The sequence below is a fragment of the Anomaloglossus baeobatrachus genome, chromosome 11 (genome assembly GCF_048569485.1).
Source record: "Anomaloglossus baeobatrachus isolate aAnoBae1 chromosome 11, aAnoBae1.hap1, whole genome shotgun sequence".
In the NCBI taxonomy this organism is placed as follows: domain Eukaryota; kingdom Metazoa; phylum Chordata; class Amphibia; order Anura; family Aromobatidae; genus Anomaloglossus; species Anomaloglossus baeobatrachus.
Window position 1 is genome coordinate 74,866,834 of NC_134363.1, and position 24,928 is coordinate 74,891,761.

General features: G+C 49.5%; 1 protein-coding gene across 1 annotated transcript in view; it reads right to left on the reverse strand.

Moving 5' to 3' along the window:
* Positions 1-883: 883 nt before the first annotated feature.
* The window catches only part of LOC142257277 (sulfotransferase 2B1-like), a 260,489-nt gene continuing 236,444 nt past the window's right edge, over positions 884-24,928 (reverse strand). The window contains exon 5 of the mRNA XM_075329445.1: positions 884-999. Within this exon, the coding sequence (XP_075185560.1) occupies positions 884-999 (116 nt within the window). The remainder of the gene's footprint in view (positions 1,000-24,928) is intronic.

The following is a 24,928-nucleotide window of genomic DNA, read 5'->3' on the forward strand; positions in this document are numbered from 1 at the left end:
CCTCCCCCCAACACACACACACACGCGCGCGCACTGCACAACACACCACACACACTGGGAACCAAAAACAACTGCCCTACACAGACACCCACACACACAGACATTGCTGCACACACACAACACCCAACACACAAACACCGCGGCACACACAAATATACGCACATACCGCACAACACACACATTGCACAAAACATACCTCCCCCAAAACACACCACACACACACAAACCGCGCAACACACACACAACGCTACAGACACACAGCGCTCCACAAACAACGCAACACACGCAACACACATACAACACCGCTCTCACCCCCCGTCACACCCAGACAACACCCAGAACATGTACAGCGCCCTACACAAACACTTGGTAACTACACACAACAACATCTATATATATAACTAAAATCATACATGAACTACACAATACGTAAATTCTAGAATACCCGATGCGTAGAATCGGGCCACCTTCTAGTGTAAAGATAAATGCAGACACTGCTATTTTTTTGAACAGTCCAATGTTCATTTTTTGATATTTTTTGTAATGTAGATAAAAAATTATATAAACTTCTCTGCATGTTTTGATTTAGAAACCAGTGACCAATGTTTCCAATGCATGGAAATAAAAACTGGTAAAAAGATTTTGGGCTTAATTCAGGTTTTTGTATACAATACTATTGTTTTGAACACAACTGTACAGTGAAGTATCACATGATGAAAACTACACTTCCTCTCTCAGTACATTGCGACACAATCACAAGGCACTCATGGGTTGGCCATCAGTATTTGTACGTATATGCCAAAACGCAAGGACCCAGACGAAAGATTTATAATAAAATGACTTCACTATGGTTCATTTATTTAACTAAACATTTAACGAAACATCAAATTGTTCCCAGAAAAAAAGTCATATTTAGATCTTTCATCTTCTTTTTATAAAAGTCATCAAAATACTCATTCTGGGCTACAGTAAAATGGTTCTTCCAATCTCCAGTGATACCTGCAAGACAGAAATAGGAAATCTATTTAATAGAATAAATGAACGTCAGCAAGAAAATACAGCCACTATCTGGTCATGTGAATTAGCCCTAATGAATAGCAAGAGATATGAGTATGCCTTTAGATGAACATCTATATATATAATTGCTTTATTCTGTCTGTCTGTCTGTCTTGCTCCAAAATTGTGTCGTTACAGTGACATTGTGTCCTTACAGTGACAACTGTCGTATTGGCCGCTGGGCTTGGCCTGGCCCCGCCCCTCCACACGGATTGGCCGCTCGGCTCGGCCTGGCCTCGCCCCCCCGCATGGATTAACTGTTTGGCCAGGCCCGCGCCCCGCACGCGATGCCCGCTAGGCCACGCCCCGCACGCGATGCCCGCTAGGCCACGCCCCCACACGCGATGCCCGCTAGGCCACACCCCCACATGTGATTCCGCTAGGCCACGCCCCCTCACCCTATACCCGCTAGGTCATGCCCCCTCACACTATGCCCGCTAGGCCACACCCCCTCACACTATGCCCGCTAGGCCATGCCCCTCACACTATGCCCGCTTGGCCACGCCCCCTCACACTATGCACGCTCGGCTACGCCCCCCGCACGTGTTGGGCACCTGTACACCTCCCCCCCAGGACAACTCCTCCCATTATACTCCTCTTTCCCCAGGACTACTCCTCTCATTATACTCCTCCTATTATAATCCTATTATACTCCTCTCTGAGGGGTTCACAGCATGGGGGATGGAGCACGATGGGGAGTGCAGCATGGGGGGTGGACCACGATGGGGGGTGCCCAGAATGGGGGGATGAAACACGATGGGGGGTGCACAGCATGGGGGATGGAGCACGATGGGGGGTGCAGCATGGGGGATGGGGAACGATGGGGGTGCCTAGAATGGGGGGATGAAACACGATGGGAGGTGCGCAGCATGGGGGTTGGAGCACGATGGGGGGTGCGCAGCTTGGGAGATGGAGCACGATGGGGAGTGGAGCATGGGGGATGGAGCACAATGGGGGGTGCAGCATGGGGGGTAGACCACGATGGGGGGTGCCCAGAATGGGGGGATGAAACACGATGGGGGGGTGCGCAGCATGGGGGATGGAGCACGATGGGGGTGCACAGCATGGGGGATGGAGCACAATGGGGGGTGCGCAGCATGGGGGATGGACCACGATTTGGGGTGCGCAGAATGGGAGATGGAGCACGATGGGGGATGCGCAGCATGGGGGAAGGAGCACGATGGGGGGGTGCAGCATGGGGGGTGGACCACGATGGGGGGTGCACACCTCCCCCCAAAACACACACACACCGCCACACACGCACTGCACAACACACCACACTGGGAACCACAGACACCGCCCTACACAGACACCCACACACACACAGACAATGCTGCACACACACAACACACAAACACCGCGGCACACACAAATATATGCACATACCGCGCAACACACACATTGCACAAAACATACCTCCCCCCAAAACACACACACGCACCCCACACACACACACCCACACAACCGCGCAACACACACAACACCACACACACACAACGCTACAGACACACAGCGCTCCATAAGCAATGCAACACACAACGCAACACACAAACAACACCACTCTCACACACCCCCACCCAGACAACACCCAGAACATTTACAGCGCCCTACACAAACACTTGGCAACTGCACACAACAACATCTATATATATATATATAACAAAAATCATACATGAACTACACAATACGTAAATTCTAGAATACCCGATGCGTTAGAATCGGGCCACCTTCTAGTTGTACAGTTAGGTCCAGAAATATTTGGACAGTGACACAATTTTCGCGAGTTGGGCTCTGCATGCCACCACATTGGATTTGAAATGAAACCTCTACAACAGAATTCAAGTGCAGATTGTAACGTTTAATTTGAAGGTTTGAACAAAAATATCTGATAGAAATTGTAGGAATTGTACACATTTCTTTACAAACACTCCACATTTTAGGAGGTCAAAAGTAATTGGACAAATAAACCAAACCCAAACAAAATATTTTTATTTTCAATATTTTGTTGCGAATCCTTTGGAGGCAATCACTGCCTTAAGTCTGGAACCCATGGACATCACCAAACGCTGGGTTTCCTCCTTCTTAATGCTTTGCCAGGCCTTTACAGCCGCAGCCTTCAGGTCTTGCTTGTTTGTGGGTCTTTCCGTCTTAAGTCTGGATTTCAGCAAGTGAAATGCATGCTCAATTGGGTTAAGATCTGGTGATTGACTTGGCCATTGCAGAATGTTCCACTTTTTAGCACTCATGAACTCCTGGGTAGCTTTGGCTGTATGCTTGGGGTCATTGTCCATCTGTACTATGAAGCGCCGTCCGATCAACTTTGCGGCATTTGGCTGAATCTGGGCTGAAAGTATATCCCGGTACACTTCAGAATGAATCCGGCTACTCTTGTCTGCTGTTATGTCATCAATAAACACAAGTGACCCAGTGCCATTGAAAGCCATGCATGCCCATGCCATCACGTTGCCTCCACCATGTTTTACAGAGGATGTGGTGTGCCTTGGATCATGTGCCGTTCCCTTTCTTCTCCAAACTGTTTTCTTCCCATCATTCTGGTACAGGTTGATCTTTGTCTCATCTGTCCATAGAATACTTTTCCAGAACTGAGCTGGCTTCATGAGGTGTTTTTCAGCAAATTTAACTCTGGCCTGTCTATTTTTGGAATTGATGAATGGTTTGCATCTAGATGTGAACCCTTTGTATTTACTTTCATGGAGTCTTCTCTTTACTGTTGACTTAGAGACAGATACACCTACTTCACTGAGAGTGTTCTGGACTTCAGTTGATGTTGTGAACGGATTCTTCTTCACCAAAGAAAGTATGCGGTGATCATCCACCACTGTTGTCATCCGTGGACGCCCAGGCCTTTTTGAGTTCCCAAGCTCACCAGTCAATTCCTTTTTTCTCAGAATGTACCCGACTGTTGATTTTGCTACTCCAAGCATGTCTGCTATCTCTCTGATGGATTTTTTCTTTTTTTCAGCCTCAGGATGTTCTGCTTCACCTCAATTGAGAGTTCCTTAGACCGCATGTTGTCTGGTCACAGCAACAGCTTCCAAATGCAAAACCACACACCTGTAATCAACCCCAGACCTTTTAACTACTTCATTGATTACAGGTTAACGAGGGAGACGCCTTCACAGTTAATTGCAGCCCTTAGAGTCCCTTGTCCAATTACTTTTGGTCCCTTGAAAAAGAGGAGGCTATGCATTACAGAGCTATGATTCCTAAACCCTTTCTCCGATTTGGATGTGAAAACTCTCATATTGCAGCTGAGAGTGTGCACTTTCAGCCCATATTATATATATAATTGTATTTCTGAACATGTTTTTGCAAACAGCTAAAATAACAAAACTTGTGTCACTGTCCAAATATTTCTGGCCCTGACTGTATATAATTATCATTATTACCAAACACTAAGGGCAAGATCTGCCAAGAGTATTCCTATTTATTCCTATTAGTGTCCCCATTATTTTGCAGAGAATACATTACAGGTCAACTTTCTAAGACATCCATGATTTTTCACGTATGCAAAAAAAAATAAAATCAGTCCAAGTGTCACCAGTGCATTTCATCCAGGTGTCATTAGTGTTTATTCACTATCAGTTTCTACAACTGGCAAGACCGGTTTTAGATAAAGTGGACCCTTGTACAAAAGGTGAACATATTTCACCATCACACTAAAATATTTGGGTTATATTTACATGCGCTGAGTTGAGACCGCTACGAGCGCGACTGACAATGTGGAGGTTGCCCTGCTCTTGTTTCCTGGCCTCTTTACACAGGATGATGAAGAATGATGGGCACAGAATGATCCATAGTAGAGTGTTCTGTAGATCGATCCCCATTCAGTATGATGTTATTGACGCGCTCACGGGTTCTGGGGGTTATTCTCTACCGGGCCGGTGTAGCGATGGGGATGTCACAGCGACTAGGCCCAGTTCAGTGACCACGGCGATGTCAAGTAACAGGGGAGGATGATGGGGATAATAGTTATTTGTGACACCACCTGTGGTGTGCAGCTAAAATGGGAGTCGCCGCTGCAAGAGGTTTCCTCTGAGGGCAGATGGTAGTGCAGTTAGGTACAGCTCTCCACAGGCAGAGCTCAGGCCCACAGGGAGGTTGGGAGTAGTAGTCTACTCTATTAAAGGAGCGCAGGACACGGGAGGGATTGGACGACACAGAGGTTGCAGTTAAAGTTCTTTACTCACTGAGATGTCACCACCTTTGGACTGCCAGACTCCGCTGTCATGGGCCCCAGCCGATCCCGAATAGTTCGGAGGTTAGAACTGGTGTTTCTTTATGTGAGTCCTTCCTACTTGCGCTGTGTTGTGTGAGTCAGTGCGGCTTGAAGTCACGCTGGAACCCGAGTCCTTGGATGTGCTGCGTTACTATCCCGTATTGCAGGCAGCGCGAGTCCGTTACTGGTGCCGCTCTCTTGTCACGACTCCTGGCTCTATGTTCTGCTGTGCCCCAAGCGCTTTGTGTGGGCAAGAAGACTTGAAATCCTCTGCCCGGCGAATTCTGCTGGTGGGACGAGCAGTGCCCACCAGCCTAGGGCTCTGCACCCTGTTCTGTGCTCTCGGTCCTGTGGGAGCTATGGCGCAGCTCTCCCATCTCAGCGACCGCATTCTCCCCCTGTCTCACTTGTTCCCTTGTTGCTGACTGTCACTGCCTAACTGAATGTCTGTGTGTGCGTGTCACCTTACTCCCCATTGTCTAGCTCTGCCCCACAGGATGCTGAACTAGTGGGTGGGAGGTCCCATGCCTTGTGGTGACCATCCAAATGACCCTACCCTAACCCAGTCCCGGCGAGAGGGCAACTAACTGTGCGTTTTGGTGAACTGTGGTGGTTTACCGGCAATGACCTCCTCCATACCCGGGATGAATACTGCACCTCTGGTGAGGTGTTGTACCCTGTGCCAACTGAAGCCTCAGGGGCGACACATAATCAGCAGCTCTTCTGCAGTTTTCAGAGGGCGATATGCTTCTGAGAACAATGGTTTTTGCTCTGACATAAACAATCCAATCACCCAACAAATGAGCAGCATTTTGGTCGCTCCTTGGGCGATTGCTGACATGTTTACACCTATGAACTCTTAAAGGGAACCTGTCATCAGAAATTTAGCTATAAACCTAAAAGTTTCCCCCTCTGCAGCTCCTGGACTGTATTCTAGCAAGGTTCCTGTACTTTTTGTGGCCCCCTTTTAAACCAAATTAAATACTTTATAAACTTGTACCTTTTGCTATGTAAATTTTGTAAATCGTCCATGGGGGCGGGCTCTCTGCTGACAGTTGCTGTTCCTCCAGCAGATTTACGCTGCCCCCCAACGCTGAATTTCATATCTCAGGACGCCGCCCCTGGGCGCCCATGGTCCCGCGCATGCACTGTGCGACTGTAGCGGTACTGTGCACTGTGTGCTCGTGTGACCGCTGGTGACGTTTTGCGCAGGCACGAGGTTATGGGCGGCGCTGTGAGTGTCATCAGCAAGTGCCGCCCATAACCTCGTGACCGCACTTTCCCCTCTTCCTCCAGCGTTCTGCGCAAGTGCTTGCTGGCCAGATGACCTGACGTCACTTCTTTCCCATCTTGCCCTGCTGCAGGGTAAGATGGGAAGGAGGTGACGTCGGGTCATTTGGCCGGCGAGCGCTTGCGCAGAACGCTGGAGGCAGTGAGGGAAAGCGCGTCCACGAGATTATGGGCGGGCACTTGCAATGCAATCACAGCGCCGCCCATAATCTCGTGCTTGTGACACACGCCACCAGCGATCCTGGCGTGGGCGGCACCTCGGGCGCAGTGGGAGGCGTCCTGATGGATGAAATGGAGCGTGGGGGGACGGCGTCAATGTGCTGCAGGAACAGCAACGGTCAGCAGAGAGCCCGCCCCCATGGACGATTTACAAAATTTACATAGCAAAAGGTACAAATTTATAAAGTATTTAATTTGGTTTAAAAGGGGCCACAAAAAGTACAGGAACCTTGCTAGAATGCAGCCCAGGAGCTGCAGAGGGGGAAACTTTTAGGTTTCAAGCTAAATTTCTGATGACAGGTTCCCTTTAACTGTGCAACCGTGATTTAGAAATGGATGCTACATACACACAGTATGTGACACACAAAATGCATATACACACAAATATATGTATATATATATATATATATATATTTATATATATATATATATATATATATATATATATATATATATATATATACACGGAGTATGGTAGTACCCGCTCATCACTACTTACGAGCACCAAGCACCCAAGCATGGTAGTGCTCACACATCACTAGTTACAAGTACCGTGCACCTGAGCATGTTAGTGTACCGCCCCAGTAGCGGTCGAACCGCTCGGATCCGGACGTCACTACTCGTGGCTCGAGGGTCTCCGGACCCGAGGGGCTAAGGGTCACATGGGGGTATTTACAGAGGAGATATATATAGTTTGTGACGCCACCCGTGGTGTGTGGTAATAAGGAGTACCGCCGCTGCCGTTTGGAGTACCCGGGGTGATAGAGTGGGGCAGTTAAATGACGTTACCCTCCACGGGTAAGGAAAGGCCCCGAGAGTCTGGATGGTTGGGGACAGTGCAGGGGGAGCGCAGGCTTGCTGGTTGCAGGGGTTAATCAGGTACTCACTCAGCAATAAAGCAGATGCAGATGACTCGCCCACCCCAGGGCTATGGGACACCCGGTGCCGGGCCGGACTAGTCCGGTGGTAGTCAGTGGTGGCTGGGCCCGGCTCCGTGGCCCTGGTGGGTGTCAGTAGAATATGTGGCTGATGACTTTAAGTTTGTATTCGTGACGCCACCTGTGGTCTGCGGCTATTAAGCCGCCGCTGCTGTGTGAGGCCACCGGGATGATGTTATGGCAGCAAAGGTGGTACTGCTCCCCACAGGTGGAGCAATGCCCGGGGCACAGTTGGTGCTTGTGGAAGTCTATGGTGTTGTGTGACTAACACGGTGCAGGGCCGACAAGCAATGAAAGAAACAGGCACAAACAGTAGTCTCTTTACCTTCTCCTCTTTTACTCGGCAGAAACTTAGTCCAGGGAGACCGTCACAGATGGTAAAGATGGTCCGGCCGGCCTGGAAGTGCCTGGGGTGATCTTTGGCCAGTTGAGTATGAGGCCTACTCCTTAATCTTTCTTTGCTGTTTTAGGACACTGCACTTTGGGTTCGCAATTGCCCTCTTTCTGCTGGGACTTGTTGTTCGTCCCTTTTTCTGTGTGGTAGACTGCGCAGGCCCTCTCTGGTGCTTCTCTGCTGGAGTCCACACCGGGCCCTTGGAATGCAGCTGTACCTTCAGATTACTTCTGGGCCAGGGGGTTTGCAGCTCTCCTGCCCTCCGGATTCAGCTACCAGGGATGGATTTTATGCCCTGGCAACCACAGACTCCGATGTCCGAGTCTCTGCTGTGCCTCTCTGCACCTCTTGCTTCACTGGGCCAAGCTATCCCAGCTCCAGGCCCCAGTTCTACAAGGCAGCACTACTCTGCGTCTGTCCTCCTTCACTCCTGTCTACAGACTAACCACTACTTCCTCCCTCCAGCCAGACTTAAGGAATGCTCCCTGAAGTTCCAGGTTCAGAGCTCCCCCTGCTGGCCGGAGGGAGAACTGTGTTGGGTGTTAACTTACTGGCCAATAGATCTCCCAATTACCTCCAGGCTCAGCATTAACCCTTTGGGAGGGCAATGCTGTTGTGGCGACCAGGTCCTGGGGCGCCACACAGACAACAGGGTAAACCAAGTCTCTGTGTGCCACTGCCCACTTGGGGGAGCTCGTCCGGGTCCCGTCCCCTTCAGCACTGCCTGGTGGTCCATGACCTGCCTCTCTCAGGAGCTCACGCTTGGGATTTCAGTGGGCTGCTTGTTTGGAAAGCCCTATCCCCCTCGCTGCACTAGTGCCCCGATCTCTGAGCTTCATGGGAACAGTCCAAAGAGGCCCTGTCCTCCGCAGGTTAATTTCCGGGTCACCTGAAGCTTCTCCCCGACCAAGGGTCCGTGTACCCCGACGAGCCTTCGGTCCCGGACCGGTGATTAGGCTCAGGCTGCTGACCGTCCTCCAAGACAGGTCCTAGGCACCTAGCCTCAATCCCCTGCAACAGGGGGTCCGACTTCTCTAGGTCCAGACAACCGTCTGTGACCTAGTCTGCTTCTCCCCTGGGAGCTACAACTCCCAGCTCCCTCTGAGCTCCTCACAGCTCGAGGGTTCCTACACGACTCGCTGACTTCCCCCCTCCCACCAATCTGTCTAACCCCTAGGTGGACTGCCCTATTCCAGCTTAAGCAGCCCACTGGTGTGCCTGACAGAGTGTGGTGCGAGGTGTAACTAGGATTTGTGGATGCTGGTAGAGGCAGTACTGCAAGATGGGAACCCAGGACCATGGGGGGTTGAGTCCTGCACGGGTAGAGAAAGATTGTGCAGAACCCTGTGATGATCTGACTAGTCCATGGGCATCACAGTAGTGTCCGCTCTTCACTAGTTACGAGTACCGAGCACCTGAGCATGGTAGTGCTTACACATTACTAGTTATGAGTACCAAGCACCCGAGCATGGTAGTGCTCACATATCACTAGTTACGTGTACTGAGAACCCGAGCATGGTAGTGCTCGCTCATCACTAGTTATGACTACTGAGCACTCGAGCATGGTAGTGCTCACACATCACTAGTTAAGAGTACTGAACACCCGAGTATGGTAGTGCTCGCTTATCACTAGTTACGAGTACTGAGCACCTGAGCATGGTAGTGCTTGCTTATCACTAGGTATGAGTACTGAGCACCCAAGCATGGTAGTGCTCACACATCCCTAGTTACGAGTAATGAGCACCTGAGCATGGTAGTGCTTACACATCACTAGTTACAACTACCGAGCACCCAATCATGGTAGTGATCATGTGGCGCCCATGAGGCTTCAGTCGCCAGAGGGTATTGCATATCACTTAAGATGTGGTATTCATCCCAGGTAAGGAAGAGGTTAATCGCTGGTGTTTCTCACATTCACAAACCACACACAGTTAAGTGCTTTCCCACTGGGATTGGCCTAGGGTAGACAGAGGCATGGGACTTTACTGGTCACTAGGACACCTGGGGAGCGGGTACCACTTGGGGAAAAGGAAAGAGCATCGATACACTTAAGCAGTTACCCCCGGGCACAGCTTGGGGTGAGGAGCACAGTCAGGACCTCGGTCCAGGCATCACCTTACACTTCTGGGAGCACCACAAGACCCGTGGCTTGGAGCAGGCAGCTCAGCTCGGGCACTCTACAGCTACAGGGGATTCCAGGGTTTGTTGAGAGTGCAGGAAACACCCGCAGCCCGTTCCATATTCCATACTCTGGATTGGACGGACCACGATCGGAAAGGACAAACAGTGGGAACACCGGTGGTGACCTCCGAATTATCCTGGATCAGCTGGGGCCCATCACGGCGGAAACCGGCACTCCGTGGGCGACCATCATACAGTGAGTAAAGACCTTGAAGGCAACCACTGTGTCAGCCAGTCATTGCCGGCACCGTAGCCCCATGCTTCGGCACCAACGGCAACTATCACCACCACCATCATCCTCCCCTAGTGCCTGGCTCTACCTTTGGGGAGCCGAGCCATCCAACCTGCGACACTATTCGCCCCAGAGGACGGCACCCGCAGCGGTTGCTAATCCCTGGCTGCACACCACAGGTGGCATCATAAGACAACTACTCCCAACATCCTCAACCCTTTCATCTACATCATCCCCACCATCGTCCATTTATCCCTTTTTATTGACACCGACGTGGTCACGAAACTGGGCAGGGCCACCCGTGAAATCCCCTGACCCTTACCGGCCCGGCGACGAGTACTCCCAAGACCACGTGGGGCCTGTCACTTGCTCAGCACTAGTTACGAGTATCGAGCACCTGAGCATGGTAGTGCTCGCTTATTACTAGTTACGAGTATCGAGCACCCGAGCATAGTAGTGCTTGCTTATCACTAGTTACGAGTACTGAGCACCCGAGCATTGTAGTGCTCACACATTACTAGTTATGAGTACTGAGCACCTGAGCATGGTAGTGCTCACACATGACTAGTTACGAGAACCCAGCACCCGAGCATGGTAGTGCTCGCTTATCACTAGTTACGAGTACCGAGCACCCATGCATGGTAGTGCTCACACATCCGTAGTTATGAGTATCGAGCACCCAAGCATGGTAGTGCTCACTCATCCCTAGTTACGAGTACCCAGCACCCGAGTATGGTAGTGCTCCATTATCACTAGTTACGAGTACCAAGCACCCGAGCATGGTAGTGCTCGCTTATCATTAGTGTCTTGGAAAACAAGGAAAAAATTCTAAATGTTGATTGTGAAAAAATTGGGAATTGTTTTTACGGAGTACATTTTGTGGTAAAATTGACCACACAATATGATTCGCCTAGACAGAACAATTACAGCAATACCAATCATGACCAATTTTTTCCCATTAATTTCGTGGTGAAAAAAAAATCAGAAATTGGCCCCTCAAAATTTTGGAGGTTGTGCTGCCATTTCTCAAGATCCATAATGTTTTCATTTTTTGGTCAATTGAGCTGTGTAATGGATAATTTTTTGCAGAGCAAGACGATGGTTTTATTGATACCATGTTGGGAGAGATATGTCACTTTGATTGCTTGTTACCGCATTTATTGTGGTATTGCAGAAAACAAAATGGCCGCGCGATTTCAGTGGTCGTGGCGGGGATCGTGCCTTTCTCCGCCGCCATCGGCTGTCCCATGACGTGATCACGTGGAGGCGATGGTTGTCATGGTAGCTTGTGTAATGACTCCAGACTAGGCATGAGCGGATCCGGACTGTAAAGGGTACTTTACACGCTGCGACATCGCTAGAAATCTCATTAGCGATGTGAAATTCTAGATTGCAAGTGCGATCTTTTGAGGTCGCACATAGGTCATTTTACGCATGTGCGATCTCGAAAGATCGCACTTGCGACCTAGAATTTCACATCGCTAACGGGATCGCTAGAGATTTCGCAGCGTGTAAAGTACCCTTAAAAGTCCGGATCCACGCGGTTTCAAAGGTGCCGGGTGCCGGGCCTGGGATGCCAGCTGTTTGGTCCGGATCTGTTACTTCAAAGTTTAAAAAAAAATAAAGGAAAAATAAAGAAAATAAGACTGAAGCGAGTACTTCATACTTATCGAGGCTCCGTCGGAGCTGTAAACTGCTCCTGCTGCCTCTTCATCACTTCCTGGACTGCTCATCATTTCTCATTACATATGAACTGCTTTCCGGGCTTTTCCCGCCCACTGGCCACACTGGCATCTGTGATTGGTTGCAATCAGACGTTCCCCCAGCCTATGTGACAGCGTCTGCCTGCAACCATCGCTCATTGCGGCTCATTCACTCTATGTCTACACTTACAGCGGGCAGTCATGCTCTGTGGTCGCTTGCTGTGACAGAGATGTAGCAGAGCTGAAATCGCCGTGGGACCTCGTGTGGATTATGTCAGACCTGCAGGGGTGTTTAGGGGGTTAATAAAGTGGTGAAAAAAAGTGTTTTTTGTATTATATTCCAAATAAAGGATTATTTCGGTGTCTGTGTTTGTTTACTTTCACTTACAGATTGGTGATGGGGGTCACTAACCCCAATTGCCACTGCACTGTGAAGCCCCACAGGTGCAGTGTCGGTGCATTACCTTCAGGGACTCCACTCGGCTGGATCCTGTCACAGGTAGGAGATCTTCTTTGGATTTGTCGTGACGCCACTCTCAGAATTGCGGTCAGTGGGGACCGCCACTGCAAATTAAGGGATGCCTGGGGCTGATGGTGGGTGCAGTCGGTTGTAGTAGCCTCCTGAGAGTGAGGCAAGCCCCAGGGCCCTGTGTAGGTGTGTAGAACCACAAGGCGCAGAATAACTCCACACAAGCAGAATGTCTTTCAGGGGTTTTACTCACAGAAGGTGGCAGAGTGAGTAACCCGGGCGTAGCTGGGATGAACCAGGCTGGAACCAGGTATCCTTCAGGCTGACTGATGAGGGTGACTACCGACTCGCCTTCCTTAGCCCTTTGCGTTTTGGGGTAACCCCGACTTTTAGTCCCTATGGGGGTCACCCAGGGAAGTTGCTGAAGCCTCTCTCCCCTTCGTTTTGTCCGTTTGCTTGTAGCCTGGACCAGGACACTCCGGCTGCTTACCTCCTGTGAACTATGGGCCCTAACTGTGGCGACGTGGCTGCGGACGTTTTAGTGTGTTCTTGGGGGTGTAAAGTGCCCCCTCAAGCAGGTTTGGCAAGGAAAGGTGGATCTATTCCTGCACTGGGACCTACTACCCGTTTGGGCCTGGTAACTCCCTAGCAGTCTCCTTACTTCCCACTCCGTTGCTCTCTCTTTAGCTGAAGATGGATTTCGGGTAGCACTACTAGGTGACCGTTCTCCCCCGTCGGTAGTCACTGCGCGGACGCTGTTAGACTGTCACAGCCCCAGGGGTCTGCTCCTCACGTCTGCTCTCCCTGGACTGCACACTGAACCGGCTCACTGCTCCTCCTCTCCTGTTCTTGCCTACGCCACCTAGCAACCAGGCTCTCCACCACACCCCTTGAGTGGAGATGGAGGCTTTTTACCCCCTCCACTATTCCAGTGGAGGTGAAGGCTTTGCCCCCTCCTGGGATCCCCAGGGGTCCTCTCAAAGGTACATGTGTGAGACCTGATCACTATGCGCCTGTGTAGTCACACCTCGGTCAGCCTTCTGGATTACCTGTATTGTACTGTCCCCAGCATGGGTGCAGTACTCAGTGGTGCCTGACCAGGTCAGGGGCGCCACATTCCCCCTTAGTTATCACCAGCACGTCCTCGGGCTGCAAGACAACATTTTAAAATGCATAAAACAGTAAAACATGGTAAAACATTTTAAAACCACCAGGTACCATACATCACCACCCTCCACCCACAAGTCCGTTAACCCACCCAAACCCTTTCAGGAGGCAGGTCACCGGTCCTTTTGGTAACCAGATCTGGGCCATCTACTTCCCCAGACCTTTCCTCCAATCTGCCTCTCCCGTTGGCCGCGCCTTCAGCCACTTCTGGCAGGATGTAGAGGCGGCTTTCATGGTCTGGTGGTTTCAGGGTATACCTGGCCTGGTGGATCCGCGCCTTCAGCCTCTTCTGGCAGGATGTAGAGGCGGCCTCCACAGTTGGTGCTGACCAGGTACCCTCTTTGTGGTGGAGAGCCAGACCCCATAAACAGGCATGCTCTCTGGTTGCAGGTAAGCCAAGGCCCCATCACGGACGTGCTCCCTGGTTGCAGGCGAGCCAAGCCCCTAAACAGGCTGGCCCTGGTGGTGGTACCCTCTGGTGTAACTATTTACACTGCGAGAGTTTGTGGCTATAGCCAGTTCATAGCCTTAAGGTTCATTTCTCACATTAGTTTATGTGGGCACATACTTAAACATCAACGTTGCAAACTTGTCAAACTGGTAACTTGCTGTACTTTACTTTACTTTCCTCTACTCCTCCATACCAGGGCTTGGGCCTGTAGGGCTGCGGCACCTGTTGGTTTCTCGATCTCCTTCTTTATCTTGGTCATCAATGGGTTCCTTTTCTTTTCTTTCCTCTGTATCTTCTGTATCTGTTTCTTTCTCGGTATCTGTTTCTTTCTCTGTAGGACGTGGTGTTACATCTAGCGCATACCAGCCTCTTTCTCCTTGATGCATGGTAAATTGTACGGAGTCTCCCATTTTTAAGTTTCTGCCAGGGTGTCCTCTGGGCAAATGAGCTCTCACATCTCTTCTATTGACGAAGATACCTTCCTTTATACCAGGTGCAACGATGAATCCGTATCCTGACTTCAGGCTAAAGTCTTCCACAATTCCTCTACAAAGGGGTCCTCTGACCTGTGCTTTGGCTCTTCTCAGGAACCGTTTTTCTTCTAGGTCTCTGGCCGTGACTTCTCTCTGCTCTGGGGATGGCGGAGCAGGTGACAACTGGTTTCGGCTACGGCGCCGTGTCTTGCGGGCTTGATTCTGCTGGGTGGCTGCTTCACTGCTGGCAGGCTCCCAGGTGAGGTTGCTGGATAAATCTTCCTCTTCATCCCAGCGAGAATATGGCAACATCTCCGGCTCTGGGCATGGATCCACTGCTGGTGGCTCCTGAGTCAGCTCCTCAGCCTCCTGGCCTCCCCTCCCCCTTAGTTCTTCTGAGCACTCCTTTGGTGGCAGTGCTGGGGATGGACTTTCTTCAGCAGGCCCAGGCAGGGATCTTTTTGGCATGATTGCTGCAGGAGTCGTCTTGGGGGTATGCGGAGGGAGTATGTACTGGTCCACCAACCATTGTGGAAACTTGGCCTCCATGTCAGCCTTCAGCTGCCAGTATGCGGGGTCCTCCCCCAGCGTGGGCTTCCTAGCCGGGACCTCCTTGGACTGGGGAGCGGTGTCTGCTCTGGCCTTGCAGGCCGGGGTAAATAGTGATGCAATCTTATCTTGGCGGGCCGCGCCTGGCATGGCGGCGGCCTGGTCTTGGCGGGCCGCGCCCTGCATGGCGGCGGCCTGGATCGGCGTCGCTGTCGCGATGGGATCGGTGCAGGCTGGGCTGGGCGTCGCTGCAGCGATCGGAGCTTGGCGGGCCGCACCTGACGGGGCTGCGGCCTGGTTCAGCACCTCACTTGCGGCGCGGACGAGCGTTGCTGCTGCGGTGGGGTCTCGGCGGGCCGGGCCTAGCAAGGCGGCGGCCTGGGTCAGCGTCACACCTGCGGCGTGGATTAGGGTCGCGGTGGCAGCCGGTTCTTTGCGGACCGGACTGGGCGTCGCTGCAGGGACCGGGTCTTGGTGGGCCGAGCAGGGCATCGCTGCGGCGGCCTGAGCTTGGCGGGCTGCACCTGGCGTGGCTGCGGCCTGCTCCAGCGTCGCCGCGCCGGACGCCTCTTCAGGGACCGCGGACGTGGCAGCAGGGGTCGGGGCACTCGCGCTGGCAGGGGCATCACTGGACTCACCCATCGGTGGCAGCATCGGGGTCTGAGTCGTCACCGCCCGGTCTGGCACTCGGCGCGCGGCTCTCCCTTCATAGGCCTGAACCGCCGCGGTCATCCACAGAAACTCCGTCCATCCCTCTCTGATCAGCCTTCCGACCCTGGCTTCCAGTTGGTCGCAGAACTCAGCAAGCTCCCGACACCACCAGGCAGCGGAGCCTGGCTCTGGGTCTCTGCATTCAGACGCCATTTTCTCTAGCCACAAGCTGCTGGCTTCTTTTCCGTTCCGCCGTCTCTGGACGCTTCCGCTCTCTTCACAAGCGAGGTCAGAACTCTGCAGGGGATCTCTGGGTAGCCACACCTCTTCGTGGGCGGTAACTTCTCCCAGCGCGGGCTGCTGTTTTTCAGCGCGCTTTTCATGGTGGCAATATGGCGGCGCTTCCAATTTTCCAAGCGGACCGCCCAGGCACATGGTCACCTGTCTGAACAGGTCTAGTCCTTATCCTGTTCGTGACGCCAGATGTGAAGCCCCACAGGTGCAGTGTCGGTGCATTACCTTCAGGGACTCCACTCGGCTGGATCCTGTCACAGGTAGGAGATCTTCTTTGGATTTGTCGTGACGCCACTCTCAGAATTGCGGTCAGTGGGGACCGCCACTGCAAATTAAGGGATGCCTGGGGCTGATGGTGGGTGCAGTCGGTTGTAGTAGCCTCCTGAGAGTGAGGCAAGCCCCAGGGCCCTGTGTAGGTGTGTAGAACCACAAGGCGCAGAATAACTCCACACAAGCAGAATGTCTTTCAGGGGTTTTACTCACAGAAGGTGGCAGAGTGAGTAACCCGGGCGTAGCTGGGATGAACCAGGCTGGAACCAGGTATCCTTCAGGCTGACTGATGAGGGTGACTACCGACTCGCCTTCCTTAGCCCTTTGCGTTTTGGGGTAACCCCGACTTTTAGTCCCTATGGGGGTCACCCAGGGAAGTTGCTGAAGCCTCTCTCCCCTTCGTTTTGTCCGTTTGCTTGTAGCCTGGACCAGGACACTCCGGCTGCTTGCCTCCTGTGAACTATGGGCCCTAACTGTGGCGACGTGGCTGCGGACTTTTTAGTGTGTTCTTGGGGGTGTAAAGTGCCCCCTCAAGCAGGTTTGGCAAGGAAAGGTGGATCTATCCCTGCACTGGGACCTACTACCCGTTTGGGCCTGGTAACTCCCTAGCAGTCTCCTTACTTCCCACTCCGTTGCTCTCTCTTTAGCTGAAGATGGATTTCGGGTAGCACTACTAGGTGACCGTTCTCCCCCGTCGGTAGTCACTGCGCGGACGCTGTTAGACTGTCACAGCCCCAGGGGTCTGCTCCTCACGTCTGCTCTCCCTGGACTGCACACTGAACCGGCTCACTGCTCCTCCTCTCCTGTTCTTGCCTACGCCACCTAGCAACCAGGCTCTCCACCACACCCCTTGAGTGGAGATGGAGGCTTTTTACCCCCTCCACTATTCCAGTGGAGGTGAAGGCTTTGCCCCCTCCTGGGATCCCCAGGGGTCCTCTCAAAGGTACATGTGTGAGACCTGATCACTATGCGCCTGTGTAGTCACACCTCGGTCAGCCTTCTGGATTACCTGTATTGTACTGTCCCCAGCATGGGTGCAGTACTCAGTGGTGCCTGACCAGGTCAGGGGCGCCACAGCACCAGGCCAATCGGGTAGAGCTAGGAAAAGCACCAAGCTTGTCACATCTAATGGATGTGATAATCCTGGGCGGCTGCAGGTTGCTATTTTTTGGCTGGGGGCGGCCCTCCCAAATCTGAGAATACCAGGTCCCAGCTGTCGGGTTTTATCGTGGCTGTGTATCATAATTGGGGGGGGCTGCATGCTTGTTTCTAAAATTACTTATTTAAATATTTTTTATCTATTTATTTATTTTTTAAAAAGCCACATGTGTGATGCCTCTGAACTATTCAGGGTGTCACAGGGAACTGCACCCCTTTCCTTATGGTGCAGAACTCACCCTCCATGGTTCTGGGATCCTAACCTTTGGTATTGCTTCCATCAGCACTCAAATCCTATTCACAGGACCGGATTATAGGCAGGGCAGGCGGGGCTGCCGCCCAGGGGCCCCCACCACAAGAGCCTCCAAGGGGGCCCCCACCACCAGCTGTCTTCGGCTCCCTGTGTTGGCGGCCCCCATGATCATAGCTGGCTTTATCTATATGTGAGTAGTGCAGTTGCACAGTGTGCCGTCCGCCAGGCTCCAGAGGGGGGCGGTGCAGGGAGACAGATGTCATTTTGATTTTCAGTTTCCTCTCTGCCGCTGCTATCTGCCCGAGAGGATTGTGGGGGCGGGAAATTCATCGTCTCTGATGTGTCACCGGCCATTCTGCTGCTGTGGATGCAGCTAGAGCCTGCACCGTCCATGAGAGATGCAGGCTGTGATAGAAGGACGATGTCAGCTGTGAGAGTAAGGTCACTCAGCAGGGCAGGGGGAGGGGGGCGTAGAGGGGGCCACAGTGCTCTCCAAGTAACTCCAAAACAGAGCAATCAGTAAGGGGGAATAACTGCATATAGCTGCACATGAAAGGTGGAGACAGGGACATTTTATTGCAAGTGGTGTATATTTTGTTCCTGGAGTTTGGGGGGGGGGGGGGGTCATTTTACTGCAAGAGGTGAAGTGTGTATGAACGACCTACATAGGAGCTACATATTGCAGTATAGTCACTGACACCCATCATTGTTTAAACCTACCTACACCTCCTTAATTACACTATTCCCTTTTCATATAATCAGAATGTAAGCCCCTTCCCTAGATTATAATCATATAATAATGCCCCCTCCCCCACTAGATTGTAATCATACAATAATGCCCCCTCCCCCACTGGAGTATAATCATATAATAATGCCCCCTCCCCCACTAGATTGTAATCTTATAATAATGCCCCCTCCCCCACTGGAGTATAATTATACAATAACACCCTCCCCACACTAATATATAATCATAGCATAACGCCCCCACTGGAGTATAATCATATAATAATGCCCCCTCCCCCACTAGATTGTAATCATACAATAATGCCCCCTCCCCCACTGGAGTATAATTATAGGATAACACTCCCCTCACCTGGAGAGCAATCATAAAATAATGCCCCCCCCCTTCCCCTGGAATATAATAGACTAAAACACCTCACTAATGGAGTATAATCATAAAATAACGCCCCCTCCCTAGAGTGGAGTATAATCATAGAATAATGTCCCCCATCCCTTTGACTATAATCATTATCCCCTTTTTGAGTATATTCATACACTACCTTATTGTGATATAACCGCCTCCTGGAGTATAATTACATACACCCCTTGCAGTAAAATGATGCCCCCCCCCCCCCCCGGAGTTTAATGGGTTCTTTCCATGTTCATGTGCCAGACGTATTGCTGAGTGCCATTCACTGACAGCTATCAGTTTTGTTATTCATATTGACTTCATAAAATTTTGTCATAGTATTATAGTACTCAAAATTTAACTCCTTCACCCCGATTTTCCGTTTTTTTTTTTGTTTTTTTTCTCCCCTTCTTCTGAGAGCTGTGACTTTTTTTATTTTTCCATCAATCTTGCCATATAAGGGCTTATTTTTTGTGTGACAAATTGTACTTTTGAGTGAAATCATCAGTTTTACCATATATTGTACTAGGAAACAGGGAAAAAAATCCAAGTGCGATAAAATTGCAAAAAAAGTGCAATTGCACGATTGTTTTTGGGTTATTTTATTCACCATGTTCACTATATTGTAAAACTACCATGTCAGTATGATGCCGAGTTCATAGATACCAAACAGGTATACTCTTACTTTTATCTAAGGGGTTAAAAAAATTCAGAAGTTTGTTAAAAAAAAAATGTGCTTTTGGTGCCATTTTTTGAAACCCGTAGTGTTCTAATTTTTTGGGATGTGAGGCTCAGTGACTCCTAATATTTTTGCATCTTGAGCTGGTGTTTTCAATTATACAATTTTTATGACGTTGCTACTTTTTGATCGCCCGTTATTGGATCTTTTCAAAAATTTTGTGGCGACCCAAAAACATAATTTTGGCATTTGGATTTTTTTCTCGCTACACCATTTACCGATCTGATTAATTGATTTTATATTTTTATTGATCGGGCATTTCTGAACTCTGAGATATCAAATATGTGTATATTTTTTTAACTGTTTTATTTTCAGTGGGGCGAATGAGGCATGATTTGAACTTTTTATTTATTTTTTTACATTTTGTATTTATTTTACTTGTCCCCTTGAGAGCTATAAGGATCAGCAGTCTGATCGCTTGTGCATCCCTGTTGATCAGAGCTGTACAGCTCTGATTAGCAGAAATACAGCATTCCTGTGTGAGTCGGCGCTCTATCGACTGTGACAGAAAATATGTCATGATAGCAACAGGGGTCATTACATGGCCCGCCGCTACCATAGCAACCATCGACTTCCCGTGATCGTGTCAAGGGGCCACCGATGGCGGCAAGGAACAGCGCGATCCTCGATCTTTCTGTGTGTAAGTGGACAGCTGTGAGTGATCCTGGACTGTGTCTGTATTGTAGTACTGTAAATCTGAATGTGGCAGAACAGGATAAGACATGTTCATTGGATTTATATCTAAATGCTACAGTTCGCGCTTTACTGTTATGGCTAAAAATGTTAACGTTATGGGGCCCCCACCAGATTTTCTGCCCAGGGGCCCCCACCAACCTTAATCCGGCCCTGCCTATTCACACCTCACACCACACCCTGTCAGGCACACCAGTGGGTGGTTTAGCTGGAAAAGGGCCACCTGCCTAGGGGTCAGGCAGACTGGTGGGAGGGACATAGTCCGAACAGAAGTAGCCCTCAGAGAGTGAGTTGTTGAGGGAGTTGTAGCTCCCTGGGAGACATTGGCTAGGTCGCAGACGGTTGTCTGGGACCGGAGGAGTCGGAGACCTGGTCGCAGGGTACTGGAGAAGGGTGCCCAGACATAGTTTTGGAGAACGGTCGGCACCGGAATATCTAGTAACCGAACCGGTACCGAGCATGCTTCAAGCTGAGGGGTCACTTAGAACATCTAAATACTAGTGCATGGAGGCAGGTTACAGATCATCAGCAATACTAACGGGAGCGGACTCCCGGACGAGCTTCCCATGCAGTGGCAGCGGCACCCAGAGACTTGGTTTTTCTTCTGTGTCAGAGTCTGCTTTATGGTCGAAGCAATACCAACACGGCCTGAGTGAGTACGCTGCCCTTCCCTGCATCCAACCTGCACCACGCTCCCCTACACCTTACCATCCAGAGTCCCAGGGCTTCACCTACCTGTGGAGGGAACGTTATCTGGCTGCCACACTCCATCTCCCCCAGGTTCTCCCATCAGCAGCGGCGGTACTCCCCTTACCGCGAACCACGGGTGGCATAACAAACTCTTATCCCTTGTAAATAGCCCCCTTTATTTTTGAGTGGCTGCAAGCCCCCGGGTCCGGAGACCCTCGAGCCACAGTAACCCCGGATCCGAGCAGTCTGACTGCTGCAGGGGTGGTACACATGCAGTTCCTCTTATTTTGATACCCAGCCAAGATAAGTGCAGGGCTGGAGTTGCAGCCTGTGGCTGTGGGCTTTATCTGTGCTGGGTATCATAATACATGGGGATCCCACGCCAATTTTTTTATCTATTTATTTTTACTGTATGGGTAGAGTTAGGGCTGCTTCTCACTTGCGAGTTTCTCGCAGTAGAGCAATGCGAGGAAATCACGCATTGGAATCGGACACATGTTAGTGAAGGATTCAGCTCTCATCTGCGATTTTTTTCTCAGTCCAAATCGGACTGAGAAAAAAATCGCAGCATGCTGCTTTTTTGCGAGTTTCTCACACCATTTGTCCCAATGATTTCCTATGGAAGGGGATTAAAAGTAGGATCACACACGCGCACCACCGTTCACATTTGCGAGTGTGGCAGTGACTTCGCTCATTAAATATTCAACAGATGAATGTGACAGCACATTCCCATAGGTTAATTAAATGACACATGTGTAATAGCTTTTATCTAATTAAGATGTTGCATGAAACTAGCATCGCAAACACGAAACACACGCGAGCAAAAAGCATCGCACTTGCGTTGCACTCGCACCTAACGTGAACTAAAATCAGCCGAGTATTTTTCAGCCCAGTCGGACCGATTTTACTCGCATAGATGTGTTTCCAGCCTTACACTGACGTATGACTCGCATGAGTGCAGTGAGAAAATCTTGCATTGCACTCGGCCACATGTAAGACAATGCTGCAGTTCACATCTGCAAGTTTTTCCTCAGCCCTAATCGGACTGAGGAAAATAATCACAGCATGTTGCGATTGTCTGCAAGTCTCCTATCACTCGCACCCATACAAGTCTATGGGTGTGAGAGAAACATCGGACTGCACTCGGATGACATTCAAGTGCAGTGCGATATTCGCACAGGCTGACAATGGAGGAGATTAAGAGATTAATCCCTCTCTTTCCTTCGCAGCTGTGCTCCGATCACAGCATCGGGTCCCAGTCACATGACACTTGGATCATGCTTGCAGCAGAGCCTGAGCCGAGGGTCATTATCCTATCACATCGGATGCCATATGCCAGTGTGACCCCGACCTATGATATAGACAAGCATAGCGCCTGTGAATGGAAGCAGTCAGCTGACACGCAGACATGCTGTTACTCAATGTGGGGGTTCGGCTAACTGCAACCAGTGGGTGGGGAAAGCAGTAAATATTGAAGTAAATATTCAATGAAAATTAATTAGCTGCTCCCAAAGTGAATGTATGACCTGAAAGCAGCCATGACAGATCCTCGGTGCATATACCACACACGCTCCTATCACCCTATCCCTTCTACCAACATTTTTAATCTCCTGTTTCTGCTCCCCTTAGACTTATATGGGTACCAGATTCCGGATCAGAACCGGATTTTAAAAAAATATAACAGGGACCCCTCTATCCCAGTTTTCTGCAAGTCCGCTCATCTCTTCCGCTGACGCGACCATGACATACTTCCTGTAAGAGTCAACAGAACGGTGGCTCTTAAAGGAACAGTGCACTCCAAAAGACATACTGATAGGGAATTTAAATTGTGAGCCCCAATGGGACAGTGTTACCAATGTATGTAAAGCGCTGTTGAATTAATAGCGCTATATAAATGAATAAAATTATTATTATTATTATTATTATTATTATTATTATTATTATTTTTGCTGATCAGAGCTGGGCAGCTCTGATCAACAGAAATGCACAAGCCATCAGGCAGTTGATCCATAAAATCCCATATCGAGTAAAATAAATAAAAAAATGTAAAAAGAAGGTTTGAAAAATGACAAAAAAACCCTCAAAATTCAAATCACCCCCACATTCGCCCCATTGAAAATAAAACAGTTATAAAATATATGTATATTGTTTATTTTTTTATCATCGGGTTCAGAAAGGCCCGATCTATCAAAATATAAAATCAATTAACCTGATCGATACATGGCATGGCAAGAAAAAAATTCCAAATGCCAAAATTACGTTTTTTGGTCCCCGCAAAATTTTTTTAAATGCAATAACAGGCGATCAAAACGTAGTATCCACACAAAAATGGAATAATTAAAAATGTTAACTCAACATGAAAAAATAAGCCATTACTGAGCCCCAGATCCCGAGAAAAGAGAACGCTACAGTCTCAGAAAATGGCGCCAAAAGCACTACTCTTTTTTTGACAAATTTCTGAATTTTTTTTTAACATCTTTGATAAAAGTAAAAGTACACATTTGTTATCTATGAACTCGGACCTGCCTGAGGCATCACACCATGGGGAGATAAGGTATGCACACCAGTGACTATGTAAGGGGAATACATGAAATAGCAGAAACTGCTGTGTGAATACTGACTTGAAAAATCCAATAGCTATATGTAAGAGTGAAAATGTGAAAAATGGAATCTACATTACTGCCATGAACATATGAATCAAGAGAAATTTAGCTACTGAATTGATCAATGCAATAGAGCCCCAACACTACGCCAAAGTATTTCTCTACGTTGGGGTCCCTAGCTTGTGTGTGTCCTCTCATGCAGTTAAAAAACTTACCGTGTATGGGAAACTGAGACCCAGGCTATTTATGCGTATGATATGGATTGGCAATAGGTGTGGTTGGGGAGGGTTCACAAACGAAAAACTACTAACAATAAGGAATAACGTTTGGAACACCATTCTAAGTCTGAACTGGGTGCAAAAACCTAAAAAAACATCACTATGGGGAGATAAGGTATGCACACCAGTGACTATGTAAGGGGAATACATGAAATAGCAGAAACTGCTGTGTGAATACTGACTTGAAAAATCTCATGCAGTTAAAAATCTTACCGTGTATGTATTCCCCTTACATAGTCACTGGTGTGCATACCTTATCTCCCCATAGTGATGTTTTTTTAGGTTTTTGCACCCAGTTCAGACTTAGAATGGTGTTCCAAACGTTATTCCTTATTGTTAGTAGTTTTTCGTTTGTGAACCCTCCCCAACCACACCTATTGCCAATCCATATCATACGCATAAATAGCCTGGGTCTCAGCTTCCCATACACGGTAAGTTTTTTAACTGCATGAGAGGACACACACAAGCTAGGAACCCCACCGTAGAGAAATACTTTGGCGTAGTGTTGGGGCTCTATTGCATTGATCAATTCAGTAGCTAAATTTCTCTTTATTCATATGTTCATGGCAGTAATGCAGATTCCATTTTTCACATTTTCACTCTTACATATAGCTATTGGATTTTTCAAGTCAGTATTCACACAGCAGTTTCTGCTATTTCATGTATTCCCCTTACATAGTCACTGGTGTGCATACTTATCTCCCCATAGTGATGTTTTTTTAGGTTTTTGCACCCAGTTCAGACTTAGAATGGTGTTCCAAACGTTATTCCTTATTGAGGCATCACACCGACACATCAGTTTCACCAT